Source organism: Nothoprocta perdicaria, unplaced genomic scaffold (assembly GCF_003342845.1).
Source record: "Nothoprocta perdicaria isolate Ctin4 unplaced genomic scaffold, notPer1 scaffold_19, whole genome shotgun sequence".
Taxonomy (NCBI): domain Eukaryota; kingdom Metazoa; phylum Chordata; class Aves; order Tinamiformes; family Tinamidae; genus Nothoprocta; species Nothoprocta perdicaria.
Genome location: NW_020455093.1, coordinates 6,728,526 through 6,753,592, shown reverse-complemented (window position 1 = coordinate 6,753,592; position 25,067 = coordinate 6,728,526). Strand labels below are relative to the sequence as shown.

Here is a 25,067-nt window from a genome sequence, read left to right as displayed (position 1 = left end):
TAGCCTCTGCATCCATCTGCAGCCTATTCCATCTTGCTATGATAATGTCAGCAAAGTGCTTCACTTTTTTTCCCATCTTTTTCTTTTACTACATTTGTGGGTACATCTGCCTTGATGGTGCTTCCAAGTCATAACTACCCCAAAGTTACATGTAAAAGTCAATATATCAATATATCAGATATTGTAGTGATTCRACAGTTTTCTATACCTACTTCATAAAACTAACTCTAAATCTCAAATTAGAAAGAACTCATGTCTTGCCAAAACCTTTATGAATGTAACAAAAGGTTAGCTTTTCAAATGACGGTGTCAGTATTAATTTCCAGTGATTATGATTTTTTTTTATATGGTGTATTCAAAGAGCTGTAAATGGAATTTTAACCAATGTCTTTCATGTATTTTGTTCACTGCATAATCTAATCTAGAATAGCTGAAAGCATAAGAAGGTTGTTACCTCTCTCCTCTAAGAAAAAACAGTGAATTATGCAGGGTCTTGCTTGTCTGTGCATCATGCCTARAATAACGGAAGAAGTTTCTGATAAGGTCATTTTATGCCAGTAAGATTTTCAATATGCACTATATAAAAAATCAAAATACATTTGTATGTATATTTTATCTCATTTTACATTGAATCTCTAATGTATTTTATTGCACTCACTATGCTTCATATTCCCATTATGCTTAATTAAGTTTGATGTATTCGTTAACCTATAATTCACTTTCATTTTAGTCCGTATATTGAATCATCTTGCTTTTTTTTTTTTTTTTTCAGGATTACTTACATGTTTTTTTTTCCTTTGCATATGTTCCTGTGATGCTACTATATTCTAAAAATATTTGCTAGAAAGTATTTAATCATTTTCATTTTTTAGGTTAGTTTTTCAGAAGCCTATCAATTGCATTGAGCTCTCCTTAAATGTCTACCAAGAGATTTTGAGCACTAGTATTTTAAAGACTAGTTATTTTTAATATTCAGTAAAGAGGATTTGTGTTACAAATACGTGACTGAAAACAGAATCTGTTTATATCAACAACCATTCATGAAAGATTTCATAGTAACTCATGCTTTCATTGACTTTTTGAAGGCCATTATAGTTTATGCTGCCATAACCCAGATTTTAAATCTGGGAGCAACTTCTGTGAGTTGGATTACCCTTGGAACAGAGATTGTGATGCCATCTCCGTTGGCATCTGCCTAGGATGCTTAGAGCGGAGGCTTAAGGGAGCCTGATTACGATGTGTGCTGAGCCCTACCATGGGTGCTCTTGAGTCATTTGTCTCCTTACTGCAAGAGGAAGAGCAAAATTATTTTCTGTCTAACACTGCTGCTAGTCATGCCAAATGCTTGGAGATAAATGAAGGAAGAAAATCTCATTCTGCACATGGGAAGCATTATTATTCACCCAGAAAATATTGAGTGATAAAAGTTTCTTTTTTGTTTTTTTTTTTTTTTCTTGCAGATTATTACTTTAAGAGATTACATTCCCAAAATCATTGGTCCAGATGCTTTTAATCAGTATATTGGCCTTTACAGAGGTTATGATCCCACAGTAAATCCTACAGTTTCCAACATATTTTCAACAGCTGCTTTTCGTTTTGGTCATGCAACTATTCAACCCATARTAAAGAGGTTGAATGCACAGTATTTAGATGATCCAGAACTCCCAAATCTTCTTTTGCATGAAGTTTTCTTTAGTCCCTGGAGACTCATTAAAGAAGGTATGGTTTTATTTAGATTTTTTTTTCAGAATATTAAAGTATTTTCAAAGTTATTTATCTTAAACTAGGAAAATTTGTTTAATTGTGTCACTGATTTAGCTTGTTGAACAGGTTCCAGATAAGTTTTTGTTATCTAGTTTTCTCAGTCAGGCAGATGTTATTTGCTAGGAACAGCTCACACATCAGAATAATAGAGTGTGGTTGGTAAAAACTTATAATATCTCTCTTTTATGGATAAATATATTGACTATTTATAGATTTTCTGACATCTTAAGAAGCAGATGGAACCTTTTCATATCATTTTTATGTCTGTTTTAACCTGCAGCCTATTTTTGCATATGTTCAACTGTAAGTTGGCCTGGGAGCCTATAATTAAAAACAGATGTCTATATGCATTAACATTCGATAAGGAAGTTATAATCATTTTCATATATGTTGTAAGATTATATATATTTTTTGTGTGTTTAAAGGAGGCTTGGATCCTTTGCTAAGGGGATTTCTAGCACATTCAGCAAAACTACAAGTGCAAGATCAACTGCTAAATGAAGAGTTAACAGAAAAATTATTTGTGTTGTCCAATAATGGCACACTTGATTTAGCATCATTAAACTTACAACGCGGCCGAGATCATGGACTCCCAGGTCTATTGCTTTTTTTCTAAATTTTCTTCCAACTAATAACTTTTCTCTAAATTTTCTTCCAACTAATTACTGCTTGTATTTGGGATATAACATAATCAGAACAGTACATTAAGTCCGTTTTGAAAAGTAAAAGTAAAAAAGTAAAACAGTAAAAAARTAAAAGAGTAAAAAAGTAAAAGGCTGATATTTCTAACTTTGATGGCAGAACAATATTCCCCAAAATTCTAAAGTAATCTCTTAAATCTGGAGTCTGGAAGGAAGATGTTGCTGAGTATATCTGTGTCTGCCTGATGCAGCTGCCATGGGACTGTTCTTCTTGTGTATAAACAAAAAAGTAAAAACCTTGATGAACCTGATAGCAAAGCCAGCAATACCCAGCATGGCAGGCAGGGTCTCTTTCTTTGACCTTTTCTCCCCACATCCTGATTCCTTGACCAGTCAAGCTCAACCCACTTGCCTGCACAGACTAAGGCACATTTGTAAATCCTGAAGTTTCAGACCTTACCATCATTTCTCCAGTCAATCTGACCAATATTCATAGACTTATTTTTAGACATAACTGTTCATGACTGTAATGAAGGCTGTTAGAATATAGTGCATGTGATTTTATTAATGTTCAATATCATGTTTAATAGTTGAGTCTAATCTTCTGTTTGACATAATATTTACAGGTTATAATGATTGGAGAGAATTCTGTGGCTTACCAAAACTGGAAACTGAAGCTGACCTGAATACAATAATAAGTAACCAGGAGGTCACTGAAAAAATCCTAGAATTGTACCATAATCCTAACAATATCGATGTCTGGCTGGGTGGTCTCGTGGAAGACTTTCTTCCAGGTGCTAGAACTGGCCCTTTGTTTGCATGCATAATTGGAAAGCAAATGAAAGCACTAAGGGATGGTGATCGGTAAGTTTATTCATGTTGTTGAATGGTTTGTATAAGGTGTTGCAATTTTACTTATGAGTATACTCTCTGGAACATAAGGCAAGATGGGGAAAATGGCAAGACATGCTTTAAGCTTCCCCACTTTCATTTTAGCTCCTCCAGCATTGCTGGCTGATCTGGTGCTTATTCTCCTTTCTATGTGGTACCAATTCTTGGCACCATGAAGATTGTTTTTAGGCTACTGAGATGCGCAGTCTTCCACCCCTGATGGCAATGTAAGGGAGCAATACATTCCTGTGTGGATGGATGTAGCACTAGGCATATTTTAGCAACCCAATCCATGAGGACTCTATGTCCTTGCMCAGAAGGACCTGAACACTACATCCGACACAGCAAAATCAGATGGGAGAGGTAGAGAGTTGTAACTTGGCTTCCTAGAAGAGATGGTAGAAACATCAGGTACTTGGCCTTAGGGCAACTGAGGCATCACGGGGCTCCCAGAAGGGTTTCTTCAAACTCAGGGCAGGATCTCCTGTGACCAGCTCTGTACAACTATGGTCAGCAGTTTGTGCCAGTGTCATGCTCCATACTGGCAAGACAGGAGAAATGTGGCTTCAGGACCCAAAATGATGAAAGATTCAATTTATACCTTGCTTCTATTGCTGAAAGTAATTATAACTTTTTTGTTGTTGTTTTTCTGACATATTTATCACTGTAACTTTGAGTCTCATGGGAAGATACTTGTACTACTCACATTATCCTAGGAAGGGTGTTTTAAGTCCATCTGATTTTTATCCTCGGTTACATTAAAGCACCTTTCCTTGCTTTAAGAGTTTAAATCTGAACATTAAAAGATGTTAAATAATTAACTAAATTAAAAAAAAAAAAGTGATGTTAATCACAAAGATGACACCTTAATAGCACACACCATATGGACRACAAACGTTGCTCCCAAATATGTTTTAAACAGTGTCAAAAGTCTTCCGAACCATGCAGTCATATCTGAGGCTACTTGGGGCAGGGCGATCTACCAAGGTCTCTTCCAGCCTTGCTTCTACTATGAAGCATCTTGTGATACTACTAGCATTAAACTTAAGTTTACTTTAACATGTTAACTCCTAATTCAGTGAAAATAGTTCTAATACCAAAAAATACCCAAGTCTACACTATAAATCTTGTGTATGCGAAATTAAGTTCGAAGTATTATTCTTCTCCAGTAAAGGCTTCTGTAAGGAGTTATTTAAGAAAGCTTCCTTCAATATGTAGCAATATACTACAGTTGCCTCACAGTAACAGTAAGAATGGAGAAGTCTAACATTTTTAATGCAATGGCTTGTTAAATACTTGGCAATATCTGCACTAGTAATCTTGCAAGCAGCTAAATAGCATGCAATTAAACAGAGATTTCCAAATGTTTTTTTTTTAAATATTGGTTTAAGTTCATAAATTATGAGTAAGATGAATTTTTGACAAAACTTCATCCTGATAGTTCTAAAATGTTTTGTCAGTAATCGAACAAAAACGAATGTTTTCTTTTCCCATGTACCTAACTCAAGCTTCTTCTTAACTTCAGCCAGATCATCTGAAACTAGCTATTTCTGTTCCAGTGGCTTTTATGTTCTTTATCTGTCTCCTTTTTCTTTCTGATTCTTTGTGTTATCTCAAGATTTGAAGTATGTGGGCAAAAGTTCTAAAGCTTACCTGAGCATTCTGTGCATAGAGGTTGTGCATGTGGTTGTGTCCCTATATATGCATATATATATATATATATATATATATATATATTTTTTAACCTCATCTGCAAGGTACCCTGCAAAGTGGCATGCATGACATGACATGGAGCTCATATGCAGGCTTTGCATAGGATACACGTTCGCTGCTGCTGGTCCCTTCGTGCCATCACAGAATCACAAAATCACAGAATGATTAAAGTTGGAAGGGACCTCTAGAGATCACCTAGTCCAATCCCCCTGCTCCAGCAGGGACACCCAGAGCACAGGGTGGCATCCAGGTGGGTTTTGAAGACCTCCAGAGAAGGAGACTCCACAACCTCCCTGGGCAGCCTGTTCCAGGGCTCTGTCACCTTCACAGTAAAGAAGTTCCTCCTCACATGGAGATGGAACTGCCTGTGTTGCAGTTTGCACCCATTGCCCCTTGTCCTGTCACTGGCCACCACTAAGAAGAGTTTGGCCCCTTCCTCCCTACATTCCCCCTTCATGACCTAATCATATCCCCTCTCAGCCTTCTCTCTCCTTAAGAACATCAGCAAAAAATCCTTCCAGAAACAGACCTTTCTAGAAGCCTCCTCCCATGCTCCCTCCAGTATTAGGGAAACTATACCTGTCCTTGTACTTTATTAAACCTGAGATCTACTGGTGCAGTGCGGTGACGTCTGTACTGTCCAATGAGATAGGCCTASGTCAAATGACCCCCAGAACCTGTCTGGCATTTGGGAAAATGYGAATTAGTGAATGAGAAGTACTGCATAGACTTTAAAAAAATGAGCAATACTTGCCGTTGTTTAATTTACTAATGCAGATGTGCTGTCAATCTCTCTAGAAATATTCTTTTGGCATTCAYGACATAACTATGGATTTGACACAAATACACCTCGTATATGTGTTCTTTAATTGAACAGTCTTGTTGCTACAAAAGTTATACTATCCTGTTTATCTTTCATTTTTTTTTACTTTCAAGTGTTTCCTCTCCCTTTCTTAYTAAGTCCTTTTATATTCTTAGATATGTGTGTATGTACATAGATAAATAGGTATGTACACAAAGATATGTGCATATGCATATATTTCATCTAATATATAATAAATAGGCCTTTATAACATAAATATGGTTCTCCTCCAAGGAACTCCATATTAAACAAAGAAGCACTCAGGAATATGTGTTTTTATAGCAACAATCTGTACTGGCAAACAGAATTCAAAAGCTACAGTATGCGGAAATCTATTACCGCTATTTCTCAGTAATTTCTCAGTTTGAATTGTGGCTGTAAATGCATACTGAAGTCTGGTGTGCAAAAATTATGCTTCCAATACAAGTGCTTCCAAAACAAGTTTTCTTTCAGCTTTGTGACTTCTTTTTRTGGATATCTATAATAAATGAAAAGCAATTCTCTCTGTGTGAATAAACATATCTTTATTATGTTAACACCACTTAACATACCATTTGAGATGACCAGCATCTCAGGCTCACACCAACCCTTTTGCAACTTTTGAGTTGGTTATGTAAATCCACAGAATATGGAGTGATATTTATTACTATTGTAACCAGTTTTGGTGAAATTCTTAGTTTTGRTCTTAAGAACAATGTAAGAAAATTCAGCTCTTTGACTTTAAYCTTTTCCAAATATTTTTGTCAATCTCTCCAGATTTTGGTGGGAAAATGACAATGTTTTCACAGAAGCCCAAAAGCATGAACTCGGAAAACATTCTTTGTCACGTGTGATTTGTGAAAACACAGGGATTTCTGAAGTGCCAGTAGATGCTTTTCAACTTGGAAAGTTTCCAGAGGATTTCAAACACTGTGACAATATACCTGGAATGAACTTAGAAGCTTGGCAAGAAAACTCTCAGAAAGGTAATAGAGTAATTGCCAATCTTTCCTGGCAGCAAGAAGAGTAATCAGCAGTTAGAGCATTGACCTCCTTTATGGCAGGTCTTGAGTTCCTAGTCTGCCACACGTCTTTAGCATTCTGTCACTTAGAAAAAGGATCTAGGTCTTTCTCTTCTTCTTTCTCACCTTCCTGCTCTTTAAAAAAATAAAGCATTTTCTAATTTCACTCTAACAAAAGATGAATGGATTGTAGGATATCCAGATATGATGGTAATGGGGACAAGAGTTCTCAAAAAATATTGACCAAGAGCCATTTAGAACATACAGRGAGATATTAATGCTATCCTCACAAAGTTTATCATACAGTCAAACCTGAGATATTCTATGAGATATTCTATATTAATCCTTGTCCAGAAATGAGCAACTGAATTTGTGATCATTTCCCAGAATATGAATAGTTTCACTGAAGTTAATTTTATAGCAATAAAGGAAAAGAGCATCCACTTTGTAAATAAGGAGGTTATTTTTAAAAATTCATAATATGCTCTTTTTACTTATAGAGAAAACATGTGGAACACCAAAGACTGTAGAAAATGGTGATTTTGTATACTGCTCAGAATTTGGAAAATCGGCAGTGATTTATTCATGTCAATATGGGTTTCACTTGCAAGGAGAAGCGCAATTAACCTGCACAAATAAAGGATGGGACTTTCAGGCTCCTGTTTGTATAGGTATCTATATGTTTTTTTTCATTTCTAATTTTTCCAAATGCTGGAGCATAATTCATCAAAAGTGAACTCCTTCCTATTTTCTCTTGAAATGTAGAGTTTAAGTGTCCCTTTTCCTTCTGTTGCACATAAATGAATGCAGTTCATTAGATAAGAAGACAGCTAACCTAACCTTCTGTGATAAATAGATAGTCTTGACAATAGTCTTGATAATGTGAAACTTTCCGTGCTCTAGATTTGCTATCTCTATCACCGCCTATTTGGATTCAGCAAGCAGGGTAAAAGAAAGACCTCATTAGAAATTAAATAATTATGCAAAAATGAGTCAATTAATAGACAGCAGGAGAAAAGAAAAAAAAAAAAAAAAAAAAAAAGGAGAGAATCAGAATTATACATTGATTCTTCCTACACTGCACTTCACAGCAAAGGAGATGGTCATTAAAAGCCATTTTCCTAGCATTGTTTCAATAGATGATATAGATACAAAATGAGTTCACCTCCAGCAGTGCATGTATCATCCTAATAAGATAAGCAAACATGAAGAGAAAACATTGAATTACTGAATTTAAGTAAATTACTCAAATTACTTATGATTCCCATTCCAAATCCCCTTGCCCCCCAAAATAACTGTGAGGATATTTCCTACAAGAAAATTAGTTCTAYAGGTAGAGAGAAGTTAAAAAGAAAAAAAAAACAATAAAGCTAAAACAATATTTTATTTCAACACTTATACAGAACAGCTTTGTTATTTTAATTAATCTGTCATCTTTTATTTGCCTCTTTTTACTGTTAAAAAGAAGAGGATAGGAAGAGAGTGTGGCAAATGTTTCATTATTAGACTTTCACTGTTCACAGCTATGAAGGATGAATTCTGTTCGTATTTCAAGTGTGTAGGGGTATAATGATATGTATGTATATATATATACATACACACACACACACTCAATATGCTCAGCTTTATAAGAAAATGAGAAAAAATGAAACCTGAAAAGGCCATATTTAGGAATATACTATAGATGGTGGAAAAATAATTTGAATRCAAGTGCTGCAGCTGATCCTCAATAAAGTGTGCTTATCAGTATTTCTGTGACAGCACAATAGAAAGCTATTCATTCTAATTGTATACCTGGTATAGAAAAAGTCAAATGAAATTTGCAACTCTTTCCTTTATTCAGATCCTATTTATCCACTGAATTCCACCCACATGAATACCATATAAAGAAATAAAACCATTAAACGAATTATAATAAAATCTTTCTATAGATGAATGTTCTGGCAGCAATCTGAATAAATACGTTATATGAATGAATCATTCCTTGTCCTAGTTTCTTTTAATATTTTCAGTAATGTAAACAAAAGACTGTATATCTGCTACAGGAAAGCAMGCTTCTGCATATATTAAATAAGCAATGCTTTATTAAAAGAAAATCATCAAAACCCACTTATGCAGATGCTACTTGAGTTTTACAGTAGAAAGCACTTTGTTCCATGCATGTCTGTGCAATGTGTTCCCATTCTTTTAAATGTTTAGCAAATTAGGGATAAGTCAAGCAATATAATCAGGAGGATAGAGCTTAGCATTTCTGCAGATGGTTTCAAAATTACACGCTGCTCTGGAAAAGACAGAGTGGCCTGCTGGCAAATGCATAGGAATTTGAGAGCTGTTAATTCCTGCTTACTAACTTTGGCTTTGACAGAAATCATTTCTATTGATTCAGTCATTTATTCTAGACTGTGCTACCTTCCATTATATTACTTCTTGGATAACCCTGTTTACTTTACCTGAACACAGTACAGTTCCCATGGAGCACTGAGGTAGGCTGGGAGAACCTGACATGCACTATTTGGTGACTGTCAAATTAGTTAGCAAGCTAATTAACAGATTACAGGACTATGAGTTTACGCAAGCTTCAAGAGCAATTTTGAATAACAGTGCAAAGACTGTGCAGGTTTTCACTTCACAAAAAATGGCCAAAATCTGGTCCTGAAACAGGTCATACTTAATAAGGAAACTTCATCCTAAACAACACATCGGTGTCTTCCCTTAGGAAAGGAAATTTCTGAAAAGTTATGAAGTTAACCATTGCTCCATGCATGATTATTCTTTTGACTCTCAGTTGATGGTTACTTTTGGTAACTGATGGTAACTGATTTGCATTAAAATTTTAGAAAATATTAGGTCTGATCCCATTTTCAGTAAGGGATTTCCCTAAATGGTCTGGGTGCTAATACCAAGCTAAGACAGTAGGAAACTCCTCTTATAGGATCAGTTTCTAATACTGATCAAGAAGAGCTACTAAGACTCAAGAGGCAGGTCCAACATTGGGGTAGGGATAGAAAGGACAGGAACATAACCCAGAAGGAAAAACTGAAGGCTTRGTTGACTGCAAACAGACAATTAGTCTGTTCTGTACTCCAAGGCCAGGAGTCTAAGACATTGACAGATATGATATGTATCTGTAGGACCTATATGCAATGGCTGGAGAATACCTGCAGCATCTGAAATAGCACTAGACACCTGCATTTAGGCAAGGGAATCAACACCTGCAGCATCTGAAATAGCACTAGACACCTGCATTTAGGCAAGGGAATCAAGTCCAATAAGTAAGTTATCTGTAACTCCAAGACATTACAGATAAAGAAGAAAGATGCAGAAATTTGAGAAAAAGGTGTATTTCTTCCCTCGTTGGGAACTTCCTTTCCTGCACTCCACACCAACTTCCATTTCATTGCATAGTAAGAATGTGAGAATGAAAGGTCTTAAATGGCCTCGGGGACAATATGTTTCTGTACATCTTCACATGGGTAATTGCTCATCTGCTCTTCATTCTCTCAGGATACTGCCACTTCACAGAATTTATATAACTTCTAGAAACAACCATTTTTGCAGGAATAATACAAAATATTGCTATAAGAGTTGTTCCCAAAGCTAATGTGGATCCTTGAATCACAAAAACATGCCTAGAARTGCATTGAACTATGACAGTTTTATTTTCACTATTTATATAAAGAACAGTATGAAGAAAGTTGATAGAGGTACTGGGAGTATTAGTATATAGATATGTACAAGAAGATGTCCCAAAGTTTATGGTTTGCAATATAGAAAATTCAGTCAGTCTTCATTTTAGCTTTTGACAGATTACCAAAATAATATTTCWTTTTTAAAAAATCATTTTCAGCTACAACTAATAAATATAGCACAAACAACACAAACAACAAAAAGCAATTTTAGCARTATCAATGCCAGAATATCAATATTCAAAGTATGATAAAAATGTTTGTAGAAAGTATATACAAGAATGTAGTTACACCTCCCCCTCCATAATCTGATCACATCCCCACTCCATAATCTGTTATTGATCGATGTGTATTCATTTTGCAGACATCAATGAATGTGAAAATGAAGTTAGTCCACCATGCTCTTCAACCGCTAAATGCGTYAACACTAAAGGGAGTTACAGATGTCTCTGCACTGATCCCTACAAACTGGCAGAAGATGGAAGAACATGCATTGGTAATGCTCATGAACYTACCATCCATTAAAACTTCCTCAGTTCTGTTTGCAATGCAGTACAAGTTATAAAAGTGAGATTTATAGAAGATGTGTTAACATAATTTAAAAATACARTCATAGGCATAGAAATGCAGTCACATTCTGTTAAAGTAAATGAAGGTATTGAATAAGTTATGCAGACACAAAAATAAGCTTTTCCATTGCATTCCTACCTTATATAAACCACRGTGTATTTGTTATATTCCCTACAAATTTCCTGACAATGACTATGAAGTGAGGATCAAATCTGACTGAGTCCTTCTAGTTAGTGTCTAAACTCAGCATTTACACCCTGGCTAAGTTCCTCTATATGGTTTACTATCATTACATTCTAAAATAGTTTTACTTGTTAAGGTCAGCATAACTTACATACTTTCTTGTTTCTCACAGGTTTTCAGCATCATGGAAGGAGCTTAGGCCTTAAAGTTTGTCTGGGGACTTTGCATGTAGTTGCCTATTGATGCTGAGTAGGAGCTGTCCTGGGGAAACAGGACCTAGATATGTCAAAAACTGTTCAGAYTCAATACCTACTGAGGCTGAATACCTACTTTGCTAAAGTCTCTAGGACAAAATTTCAGAGTGTTAGTGACTTGCATTTTCAGCGATGTACAGCACACAATTATAAATAAATTCTGAATCTCACTGATAACAAATTTCTTGTTTCCATTACATTTCCATTCCAGAAAATGTGAAATCCAGCTGCCCTTYATTGTTATTTGCACAAAGAGAACACAAGATGATAATTCCCCAGGAAAAATTATCTTGCAAACAAACAAAACTTCCCGTTAATAATCTCTAGATCCATTAAGCTTTCTTTCCATCTATGCCTCAGGACCACTAGTAACTCTTTGAGCATTTTTTTGCTTGTCTATGTATTTTGTTTAGTCTGTGATAAAAATAGAAAGGGATGGTGATTGTTATTAAGATTTTCATCTTCTAAAATGCTAGAAACAGAATAAAAATACCTTTTGTAGGTTTTTCTTATCTTTATTTACAGTTTATTCCCTTAGCTATACAACTATTTCTCAACATTTCTCAACTGCTCCAATCCAGAGACAAAACCTGTCTTCAGATCAACCTAAAGAGATTAGTTCAGTGCTGTTGATGGCACAAACAGAGATTACATATGTGGATGCTGCACTGGCCTAAATACTCTAGCTCCATATGTAAGACCAATCTTGTACTTTAAGGAAGGAATCAGAAAAATACTTATGGTCTGAGTWACTGTCCCAAGGTAGCTCAGGACTGCTAAAGACTGATTCCCCAGGTGAAGCCAAATGTGTTTTTCAGAGCCTTACCTGTTTCCTGACAATTCAAACATAATGGTACAGGTACACCAAGCCCAGCCACACTGATTGGCTGGGATAAAAGGATAATGCCTTTCTTTAGATCTTGGTGGCTAGGGGGTTGTATTTTTGCTATGGAATGAGATGAATTGAGAGCTGGTTGGATAGTTGGCCTCAGAGCACAACCCTGTGCCCCATGCTCTAGGTGTTCCTCCTTGAGCAGGGAGGTTGGACTATATGATCTCTAGAGGTCCCTTCCAACCTCAACCATTCTCTGACTCTGTGATTCAGCCTTGCATGGCTATGCTAATTCTTGATTTGCTTTATTGATGACCTCTGGAGTCAATCTTAACAGCCTCTGCCATGTGACACACAGTTCTGTCGTCCTGCCTCTCAAAGATGAAGTGTGGAAGAAGTCTTCCACTGCAAAGTGAGTGGCAAAAGCTGAGGACTGATTTTCTGGTCATAAATTCTTATAGAAATAATGAAACGTGTACCTCTGCCATAAGTACCCAGATTGACTGGACAGTTTGAAACTGTAGCATTAACCAGTTAACAACTGGTTAAGTCATTGGAAAGTGACAGTGATTTCATATGAGCTATAGTCTGCACTGAGAAACATTTAGCAGACATCTTCCCTTTCTTAGAAGCAAAGGTACAGATGCAGCTATCCTCTGCCTCAGTGCTAGCTCCTTGCGCACTCTTTGAAGATGAACCCGTTTAAGAAAGAGATACTGGAGGCATACACTCTAAASAATTGATGGCAAGCCCAATTCCCAGTGTTTATGAACTGTAGCCCAGATATACATTAGCTTTAATAAAAGGGATCAGTTCTCCAGCAGCAGCTTTTTGTAGTTTCTTTGTAAAAACCATGATTCTAAACATGCTCATGTCCAGTTAAATTGTCTCTATATCTTTTTTTTTTTTTGCAAGTTTGTATTGAGAAAGAAGTATCTAATTAGATAATGATTGCTCCCGATAGTATTTGTATTAGCAAGTGATAAAAAAATCAACAGCCAGGTGTGTTCTAGTTTGTTTTATTCCCATAATAGACAAGTGTCTGACAAGTTCATAGAATAAGCTGATCTTAAAAGTTCCATCAAGGTCATTGGTAGTATGACTCGCCTAATTATTGTTTTTGCATCTTTAACATTCACTGTTTATTTAGAGTGAGGTTTTGAATCTTAGTAAGAAGGCCCATGCAACAATCTTCTAAACTAACATGTTGATTATAATAAATCAGAAGATTAAATTTGACAGTAATAGGAATTTGGGGATCTGCAGTATAGAGTGATTTAAAATCATGAGAGCACTTCACATTATTATGAACATTTCAATCTAAAGTGGTCTTAAAATTTTGAATAGCTCTACTAATGTTAACTATTCACTATTGCACATCCATAGAACCTTCACTCCTGTTTCTGTGGTTGGAATTCATCACTAAGCTCAAGGCTTTCTTTTCTAAAGTTGAATAATATTTTTGACATATATAAACTTACATAAGATAACTTAATTGAGCAAGTGAATTTTGTTATGTTGTCTCAAATCAAAATTACTCAAATTCTTTGGTCCACAGTTGGTACCAATGATTGAATCACTATCTAAAAAAAAATCTGCTGGAAACAGAAATTCCAGCTTGTGATCTGTGCACTTGCTAAACCATGAGAAAAAGACTATCTTGTCCCATAGCAAAGATATTTAAAATGTATATGCTTTACCTCACAGCAGTAGCAGACCAGAAATAATCATTTACGATGACTTAACCAATGGGCAGAAAAAWTTTAAGTAAAAAAATGCCATATGATTAAATAAGTACATGCTCCTACCCTCAGGCTAGTGGAAATAAGATTTGCTTTATAATCTCTGTGACATGGTCTCAAATTAAAATGAATTAAAATGTTTTTAGCCACTCTTTAGAAATATAATATATAAAACAAATACTGAATTTATTAAAAACTTGAAAAAGAAATGTATTTAAAAAACTTTCAACCAGCAGACCAGTGTGTATTTATGTGACTGAAGGATTAGAGGATTATCCAAAGCGCCCATGGGAAACATCTGCCTACTCCAGTGAGTAACACAGTTTGGACTGTACTTTTTAAATGACATGAAAAATCTATCCATTGTATTAAATTTCTGAAACTGTAATGGAGCATTTGAACACCATCATAATRCAAATAACAGTGCAAAAGGAAGAGAAAATTAACTGAGCACTTTATTGTTCAAAGCTCACTAAGTATCACAGCTATGGAAAGGACCAGATCATGTGGCAGGAGTGCCCTCTGTCTTCCTCTGTCCATGTTTTGCGAAAAAAARAAGATAGTGTTTTTTGCCCAGATTGTCATTCAAAATGCAGTAAAGATTTCATTCTGACATGAAAGGTACCACAATTTAATCAAAAGGTGTTAATATGAATGAGTGAATAGCTTTAAAATTAGAGCAGTATAAGTGTGAACGAGTCTTCATTTCTGTAGCCTTGGTGAGCAGATTAATATTCCCTCCAACCCTGAAAACTGCAGCAAACATCACTTCAAGATGGGAGGAGACTGTCATTCATTTTACCATGCTGTTTCCCACAGTGCTCAGAATTACTTGTCTGTTTTGAGAGAAAAATTCATATATATCCGGTCCCTCTCTCATTTTTTAAGACTGTAAGTATGAAGTGAAGTTCTTTCAGCTGTAAAACCCACATGTAGCTGAAGCTGATTGCTCTAAATATCATCAAAACCTTGCCAATAAGGAACTAAGCTTTTGATTTTCCTCTCAGTTTAACTCGGCTGTAGCTAATAAAATGTCAAGCTGTACTGGATTTACTGTTTTTATTTCAGTAGCTTTCCTTTTGGACCTCYATGATATCTTTTAGGAAAAAAAAAAGGATTATGCAGTAATTTGTTCTTCTGTTCAACTGATTTTTAAACTTCATTAATAGCTTTTTATTACTATAACTTGAAAAATAAACATAAATCTTTTGCATAGCCATTTTAACCAATTCTTATGGTATGTATAAGAATATGCAGAGCTCTCATGTTATGCACAACAGTTGAAGGACAGTTTATTGCAAACCCCACTAGCATGATCAGAAAGTTCCTACTTATAAATGCTCCTTAATTGTTAGTTACAATAACCAAAGAACCAACCTAAGGTGATTGTGCCAGGTTTACTTGTAACATGCCAACAGGTCTGAAGGTACATTGTGAAAGTTTGAACTGAAAACTCTACTACTTCTCTACTACTRAAATAAAGTCTAACTGTTACAAGATAGATAATAATGGTCTTCACTTAAATTATTTTCAAAGTTAGAATGCATATTAGATATTTTGATTCACCTTGCTTGAAAGAGTGATGCTGAGGCCCTGTGTTCTGTTGTTCTTAGTTTAAACTTTATGGCAACTTGTACAAAGGTGCTCTAATCATCAGATTCTGGGAAAAGATAGTTTCAGATGACCAATTTTTTTCTTTTTTACCTACTCTATTTAAAAGCTCTGTTTAAAATAAAGCTGATAGTAAAACTGACGGTATCTTGGAACACACGCTCTCACCTCTTCTCTTTCTTTGTAAGTATAAATTTTGGAAGTACTATACAAGAAACCCAACCAAGGATTAGAGCAGACTCCATCATGATTTTTGGCTCCATCATGATTTTTGGCTACAAAGGGTAAAAGGGCCAGTCTATTGATTTCCTAAGCTAATAGACAATGGGAATTGAAATTTCACTCTCAAAGCCTGATACTGGGAAAGCATATATACTTAAATACATATATACATATATATTCTTACACATATAAAATATATGTATATATTCCATTCAAAGCTAAGTGCAGGCTTCCTTATTTGACCTGCCGGATATAAGTGTAGGGCCTTAAAATTGGGATAACTCTTTTTCCTCATGTGTTGGTTGGCATCACCACAAATCCTCCAATGTGGATGAGATAGGCAAAGGTCACTGAGACTTGGCCACATGACATGACATTTCACCAGGAATGGTCTCCAACGAGCGAGCAATTGAGACAGACAGAAATRTTGTGCTCTCCTGTTCTGAAAGTGCTACTGAATGCCAATGCATATATGAACTTAAGAGGTTTCTTTTTGTTGTTGTTTTTGTTCTGTGAAGTTGAGGCAGAATCTGAGGTGAGATAATTGTGATCTACATCTCCAGCACTTTGATCTTTAGCTCTTTGATCAAAGACTAATGTCAGTCCTGAATGTTTCTGAGGAAACACAATGCTCCTTTATCTTCAAACTTAAAATTACTATATAGGAAGGATAATTGCATAAAAATACTACATGCTACCACATATATTGTGTATTTTTTGATGTTGCAGATTCTGGAAGATTTCCTACCAGCTCCTTAGCTTCCATCATTTTAGGAGTCATCATGATTAGTTTTTTGACAATATTAAGTTGGAAAGTTCTTAGACGSTGGTAAGTATAAGCAACTTTTTAACTTCATGTATTTTCACATACAAATATTCCATTTCTTTGTGTTTAATTTTTGGCCTTCTGTTTATTTATTTATTTATTTGTTTGTTTGTTTGTTTTTGGTTTCATTTTGCATAGCTAGCAAGCAGGTGACAGGAAATTCTCAGKTTTTTTGAATTAGACTGAAATGCCATTGGAAACATTCAGTGAACATTTTGGGCAAAAAGAATATTTCAATATATGTTTTTAAATTAGATCCTGTCTACTTTACTTAAACTTTAACTTAAACCACTTAAACTTTAAGAATATTGACAGAATATAGAAGCTGATATATAATAGCTTGGACTCCAGGTATTASTCTCAAATTATGCTTTTCTAGGTACCTTCTGACTCAATACAATCTCAAAAATGAAGTTATTGAAGCCTGATCAGGACACATGAATAAATGTGACAGTAACATTTGGGATACTGAGTCATCTATCATGAAAAAGCAGATATCTATATAGCCCTACACAATATTATCTGCTTTTTCTAATGTCTTTTGAATTTATCACATGCAATTTCCTGAGGCAAATTAGGAAACTGCAATCTCTGATTGGCTTTTTCAAGCCAATTTCCACAATTAGGAACATGAAAATATGCCAAAATTTATTTTTTGTTAGTATTCAGTGCAATTCGGCTTAGCTTAGCCTACCTGAATTCCCTTTTTTCAGTTTCTAGGAAAACTGTTATTTTGATCTCCATACATTATCACACACATAACTGTCTTTTGTATTCTCTGAATGTAGTCCTCTTTAAAAATCACTAGAAAGACATATTTTCACAGTGCYTTTATACTCAGGATCCCTCATAATATGGAGCCCCAAAATTTGTCATTGGCCTCTTAATTTTAATTGGCTTTAATTTTTCTTCTGAGTTTTATGAYGGTGACAGATTGTAACCTTTGGAGAAATATGCTTACCTTTCTGCATGCTTTTAATGCTATGTCAAAGGAACATAAATCCTAAAAATTACACTGCTTTAAACTTTGCCAGAAGTATAATATAGGACAAACTTTCTTTGCTGTGCTGCAAAATGTAAGATGCTCTAAGTACTGACTCATCACAGCAGGTGCTTCAGTCTGCAAAGTCAGTTGGCACTCTCAGCCATGAACCCTGCAGGAGTGAGAAAATCAGTTGGCCAGGGCTGACACAAAACATGACTTTTGACACCTTTGTGAAAACCAGGAGAAAAAAATACTACCTTTAAGCCCATCTTGTTAAGGCTTTTCATGTCTTAGCCAAAAAAAAAAAAAAAAAAAAAAAAATAGAAGAAACTCTGATATTCTTTTTTTTTTCTTACAATTTCTTGATGTCCTTGCAAATATTTAAGAAAATAAACCCTGAACTGTATTTAGAGGATAGTAGAGAGCATAGACTGAAACAAAACACTGGGGTACTTCAAGTTACCTCTGTCATAAACTGAGGCTGAAACATTGCTCCAATAATAACAGATAGGTGTAAAAAAAAAAAAAAAAAAAGTGGATGGGAATCATAGATTAAAGTAAAATTTGAGATTTAAAAAGCAAAACTGTATTATGAGTTCTTTGAGTATTCACAGGAATTGCTTTCAGCATTTCAGCATACATAAGAAGTCTTATACATTTGTAGGAAGTTAAGAGCACAGAAAATTCAGCACAGTTGAATTACCAAGATCACCCATTTTCAGGAAAAAAAGAAAACCTTCTGTAAGTCTTTTGTTGGAAAGCTAATGAGGAAAGTTAATACTGTTATTTTTCCCATTCTGGTTCACAAGCTGCAAACAACCTTGGCATATGTAGGTCCAGAAGTCTGTCGGCCATGTGCTATATCCTTCAAACACTGAAATTCAAGATGGACTGCTGACAAAACTTCCCAGGTTGGAAGGTCACCTCTACTTTACATGGCACTGGAAGCATACACATCTGCTGAGCTGATGGATGTCTGCCCATTTCCAAGATAACATGCCAGTTTCRCTAGGATGCAGATGGCAGCTGAAGATATATCACATGCCCACCGCTGCAGGGGCACAAATTCCATCCTCCAGGAGAGCTTGGTCACTTTATCACCATGTGCCTGTTTGCACTTGGTCACACTTGCATCAGAAAGACAACACAAAGCAAGAAAGTGAGATACTGTGGCACTTGGCCCAGCAGGATATATCTGTTGCAATGGGATGCTGGGTTATGTTTTAGCACTTTGGCAGAGCTTGGGTAAATGTGAATCCCAAGTCTATGGATACAACATGGACTCCTTGCACACCCTGTTAATGCAAGGGCAAAAAGTCAAGGCACCCTCATTCCCCCAGGGTGATGCTCTGCACCAGTGCAGGGTGAAAAACAGTGATTTTAGGTGCTATGCCTTTGCAAGACAGTGCTCTCAAGCTGCCTGAGCACTGCTTGAGAAAGGGCAGGCAGCCAGGGCTCAGCCAGGATTATCACATGCCCTCATTCTCCTTTATGCACCCCTTCCTTATCATACACACGATCTGCAAGCTCTTTCTCTACCTTTTTATCGTGAAAGTGTAGGGTGCTTATCCTTTACTTCCAGTCATGGTTTCTGGGGGATACTATATTAATTGTAATTAATTATCACTTTGCTGMTTTGGTTGATGAATGAGATTTGACAATGAGGGAAAGGGTGCACATTGTTTTTCTGAAGAAACAAGAAGTGTTAATATTTGATCARTCCCATAAAGGTGGCAAGAGAGATTTCAGCCAACAATGAAAATGAGCTGTAATTTTCCCGGTTATTTCTTCACAGTGTTTATCTGCCGTTCAGCCTGGCTGAGCACTGTACATTGCAAGTGTTCATAGTCTGACATCTTCAATAATCACTGGTGTGACTGAAATAAAAGCTCTGTATTTCCTTTCCTTTTTCAACTCCCTGAATAATGAATAACGAACACTACCATTCTCTGTATAGTCAAATATCAGTAAAGGTAAASAAGTACAGGCTGAGGTTAGTGCCCCACTAACTAAAATGTATTTAGTAAGCTAAAAATCAAAGGCACTGACCCATTTGGGTCATAAAAATCCCATGATCCCTTGTAATAATGGAGAGACTTAGAGATATGGTTCAAAGTTTATATATTCCACAATGCTTCAGGGAGCTTTTGACATTTTTCACAAGATGACAAGTAACCAAGATGTCATCTGGAAAGTATCTAAACAATACTAACATCTTGGACAAAAATAAAATATCAGCTTGTATTATTATTTTTTTTCTCCATTTTCTATTGTGTGGTCAAATATGCAGGAGGGTTCAGTCTTCTGTTATCAGTGCTAGGAAAAAAACAAAGCTCACCGTTGATTTACATCATTCCCCAGCCAGACCGGTCCYATAGAAGCCTGCTACTCTTTTAACACAGTCATACTAAAACTTTTGTCAAGGATTCCAATCTATTTCAAATGCTCTCTGAATACCAAACATATAGACCACTGATGGCTACACCGAAAATTAGTTGATGTTTGGAAGCAGAGCTGGGGCTAATATAACCAAACTGTTGATGACTATAAATTGATTGCAGATGCTTACTTCTACCTTTATCTAAATTTAAATGTGAATCTTATTTCAACTAAAATGTAAGAAATATGACAAAATGACAATGATATTTATGTAACATTTTAGTAGGAGGAATTATAATAATGACTATGTTTCAGAATGATGCTATACATAATCTATTCTGACCTATTTTGACTGTTTCTGAATGAATTACTCAATGATATCCCTCTTATTTGTTATTGAAATAAACTCATTACATGAATTTATTTCTCATGGACTGAGATCAAGTCCTCACACTGTAAAATTCTACCATTTTCTTCACTGGGATAACTTCTGCCTTTGGGCTTTTATTATGTAAAGTAGTGCTCTTCCTCATGGCCTGTTTCTTAGCTTGTGAACTGGTACATATTATGCTTTTAAAATAATGGGAATCTGTCTGTTTAGTTGAGGTAAGTACTGAGTATATTCAAGTAAGTATATTATACAGTGATATTCTTGTTTTCTCTCCTGTGGTRTTTTTATATTTGTTGGTTCTTGGATTATTGCAAACTCCAACATTATTTCTCTTTATTTTTAACATAAAACCAAGTCATTATTTATACCTTCAATGAAAAAAAAGCCTGACAATAGGAAGAACAAATTCAAATGTCTCACGTGAGAAAGTATATCCCTCTCTCCTCAGAAATCTTGGAAATCTTTCCTTAGCAGACATGGCCCTTGATTTCTTGCAGTCAAAGGCACGCTGAATAAAACTAGAATCATAAAAGATGCTACTTCCTCCACATACACACACACACACACACACACACACACACACACACACACACATATATATATATATACATATAACTTTGGTGATTTCAGTGATTTAAGTTAGTAGATTTCCCTTCTATGAATCTTATCAGTTGGTTTGCTTAATTCACCCCCCATAGGTGTTACATCCTTGCAATATAATCTTGCAAGCTACCACATACTCTGCTCTGTATTGGCATTCCACACACTAAGACAGCATATAGAATAGGATTTGCACCACTTAATTTTCATTTTCTACCTATGGCTGAACTTAGGCTCCCTTTACGGTCATTGCACTCTTCGGGGGTAGAGATTTTTTGACCTACTTTAGCTGTCTGTTTGAGGGAGAGTTTAGTAGTCTCTAAGTCTCATAACATCACAGCATAGACATATAAAATAGAGGAATCTTTACTCAGACTGATAAATTCTGTAGCTTGGGGGTCAAACTGAAGCCAGGCTGGATGATTGCCTGTGGATCAGGGTCTCTGACCGTGACCAGGACCAGACATAGCCCCATAATGGCCAGGCAGGTCTGTGGGGACAGGGAAAGACCAAGGCAAATCCAAGGAGCCAGGAGTGTGGGTAGGGGTCCAGAAACTATTCTAGAGAATCCCTCTGTTTTTTTCAGCTAAGGTTTCTCTCTCTTATAGTAATGAGCACATGACATACAATGACTGAGAAGTCTCCTATGAAAACTGTTTACATTTGAAGTTAATCTCTGATGCAGCTTGAATACATGGATTTTTTTAAGATAATTTGTTGCTTAATTATCCTCTCACTGCAAAAACCTAATAGACACAGAGTGAAATTTATTTAACAAAATGAATAATGATTAATTACCTCTCCACAAAACAATTCTCTTCCTGCAGACTCTGGAAGGCCTTTGGAGACTGCTAGTCCAATCTGCATTAGCGGTGAGACCCTTTCGTATCACCAGGTCTATAAGTAATTACAGCAGTCTTTCTCCACTAGCAAATCTACAAATGAGATTTTTCTGGTTTTAGAAAAGRAAAAAAAAAGTTCTGTTCTAACTGTGAGGGGATTTAGAGAGGTGGAAAACAATCAGCAAACTGGAAATTTAGGAGGAGCAGTGGGCTTAATACTTTAGAAAGTTTTACTGAGACAACTTACATTGGTTAATAACAATTTTTAATGACACTGACAGTTTGTGAAGCATTAAACATGTGGTCCTTTGGGGCTATACAGTTCATGGACAGGCATGTTGAACACATTTGAAAACTTGGCTCTTCCTCCCTGCTTTTGCTACTCAGGCTGCCTTCCTGTCCTCTAGCAATAACAGATTCATTTTTTTACTCTTTTTGTCAACAGTACCGTGTCCTTACACACATCCTCATGTCCCACTTCTTCATGAGAATACTACTCTTCTGACATCCATGAGAAAAAAAAAAAAAGATTCTAAATGGTCTCCTGGTCTCTATAGCAGCTCCTGTCTTCTTCACTTCCACTTTTTAAAAATCAGACATCAGCAGTATTAATAAAAAAACAATAGAAGAATGCTTGTTCACTAGGTTCATGTTAGCTACAGCCTCAGCTTACCTTTCCTTGCCTGTGCATTGCATCTATATTGCAGATGTTTCACCTTTCTGTCCTCATTCTCCTGAGAATATTGTCTGCATCATTCCCTTACAAAAGAGAATGTCCTAAAGATGCCAGAAAGGAAAAAAAAAAAAGTACAAAAACTGATTTTATTCAAAGCTCCAAACCATTCATAAGTCATTCATTGGATAAAGTTGGATCTCCTAATTTGACTTTCATGCAAAATTGAAATTTGCCCTCTTGAATATTTTGTGCTTACTCCCACAGTGAAATTATGTTTGCTATTTATCATTTTTACAAGAACACTTCATTTATTTTCTTCAGGAAGCATTTTTAAAGTACACTGAAGATCAAGGTTAGATCAAATACAACAAATGAGCAGCTAGGTCCTCTATTGTGAGTGATTTACCACAGAATGACATTCATTTTCGCTCACCAAATACACAGATGGAGAGAGGGAGAGCAGGCAGAACTGCCTAAAATAAGCCAGTGGAAATACTGAGCACAGAGCATAACCAGCCAAACCTTATACTCTATTTTTTTTTTTTTTTATTATTTCCTATCTTAAGGCTGCAGGCAAATACATTTATGCATGTAAGATCCAAAACCTGGGCTCCATTGCTGACATTTCTTGAAAGAACAGCTGAGACCTACTTTTTCCTTTGTGAATAGGCCTGCATTACATAATAGCATATGGGTTAGGGAAAATAGGACTTCAAAGGGCCTCACAGATACATCCAAGACATCCCTGGGGACTTCACTGATCATGAGGACAGGCTTGATTCTGTTAAAATTATGCAYTACTATCCAATGAGGCTGAATTAAGAAATTAGCAGAATTAAGAAATCCAACTATTTTAATGTTGTAATAAAGGGAATAGTGGAATATTATGTTTTAGATTATCTGTAGTAAAATCTCAGAGACATTTGTCACTTGAAAAAAAATACACACGCAAGGTGCCTTAGCAGCTGTTTTGGTCACAGACTCAGTGGCTGGGGTTGTTTTTAATTCTGATAATTGTATGAACTGAATTCTTCATATGGCACTCATATAAAGATATCTTTTTTCTCTTTATGCAATTAAGTCCTCTAGCTGCACTATATGCAGTGTACAGTATATTTCCATTTAAATGATTTGGGGCAAGGAACAATGTAACATCTGTACTGAGGTAATTTACATCTTTAACCCACTTCTACAGGCRGCATCTTTAATAGCCAACCTGCTACAGGAGAACTGTAAAGATGATGAACTAACAATGCCTTGCCAGCATTTTCTAATAATATTATGTTAAATATCTGTCTTATTTCACACTACATGGAGATAAATACCGCTACCACCATCTTCTTCTTTTTAATAATTTATCAGACACTGTAGGTACAGAAAAGTGAACAAGATTTAAACTCTCACTCCCCTCTTAAAAGCTACTTAGAAAGGAATATTTTCACATGAGGTGAAATACATGTATGCCTCTAATAAAGAAAGCTCTATTTTTGCCTTTTTTTATGATTTTTGTTTTCTAGTAAATGATTTTATAAAATAGCTTCAAAATGTTAACAATGGATCTGTGTGTCCTTGTCTATGCATGTAGGCCTGTGTCTGCATGTGTGTGCTCATCAAGAGACAACAGAGCTGTAAATTACTAGCGAGAGGAATTACAAAAATGGAAAACATTCTCAAGAGCAGAGATGCTTGTTTGTTTTCTCTTACAATGTTTCTACAGATAAGAGTTGGACAAAAATGTACTGGGTGTGTATGCAGATATGTGTGAGTGCATGTGAATATATGTAGTAGATGTGAAAATATGGACATATATCTGTGCTCAGATCTTAAATTCTGCTTTTAAAGATAAGACTCAAATCGGGAGTCTTTTCAAACTGTTTACTATACTTGAAGTTAGACATTTCCACAGAACCTTGAAATTTTAAAAGATCCACAGTATAGCTACCACTTTAACTGTTCTGTTTGATCTTGCAGAAGACCTTGCTGTCTGTGGCTAAAGGTTGCAAAAAGTTACAATGGTAATTTTATTTTCTATGTGTCAAACTGAAAAAAAAAAAAAGATAAAGTTGAAAGAACCTTCAACCTTCTTGAGTGTCTTTTATTATCCATCTGTCAGCTGTCACTTGTCATCRTAGGCTGATGAGAGCAGAATCTGGATCTTTAAGAATTCAAAGTATATCCTAGTAGACAGTATGGGTCATCAACATGTATTAAGCATTTTGAGATCAAAATTTTTGAGACAAAAATTTCCCTGTTATTTTTATAATTTCTCCTGTTACGTTTTGAAAGACTACCAATAATATGTTTCATCTCTTTCTGAATTTTGCTAAAGAATTTCTTTAGGTTTTGTGTTATACTTGGGTATGTGACACAGAACTCATGCTAAATATCTCTCAATT

The 25,067-nt window shown here is 35.6% G+C and overlaps 1 protein-coding gene across 1 annotated transcript in view; it reads left to right on the top strand.

Moving 5' to 3' along the window:
• The window catches only part of TPO (thyroid peroxidase), a 42,045-nt gene extending 25,240 nt beyond the window's left edge, over window positions 1-16,805 (top strand). The window contains exons 8-14 of the mRNA XM_026037068.1: window positions 1,461-1,719; window positions 2,190-2,360; window positions 3,032-3,269; window positions 6,628-6,836; window positions 7,373-7,543; window positions 10,923-11,054; window positions 16,702-16,805. Of these exons, the coding sequence (XP_025892853.1) occupies window positions 1,461-1,719; window positions 2,190-2,360; window positions 3,032-3,269; window positions 6,628-6,836; window positions 7,373-7,543; window positions 10,923-11,054; window positions 16,702-16,805 (1,284 nt within the window). The remainder of the gene's footprint in view (window positions 1-1,460; window positions 1,720-2,189; window positions 2,361-3,031; window positions 3,270-6,627; window positions 6,837-7,372; window positions 7,544-10,922; window positions 11,055-16,701) is intronic.
• The last annotated feature ends 8,262 nt before the right edge of the window (window positions 16,806-25,067 follow it).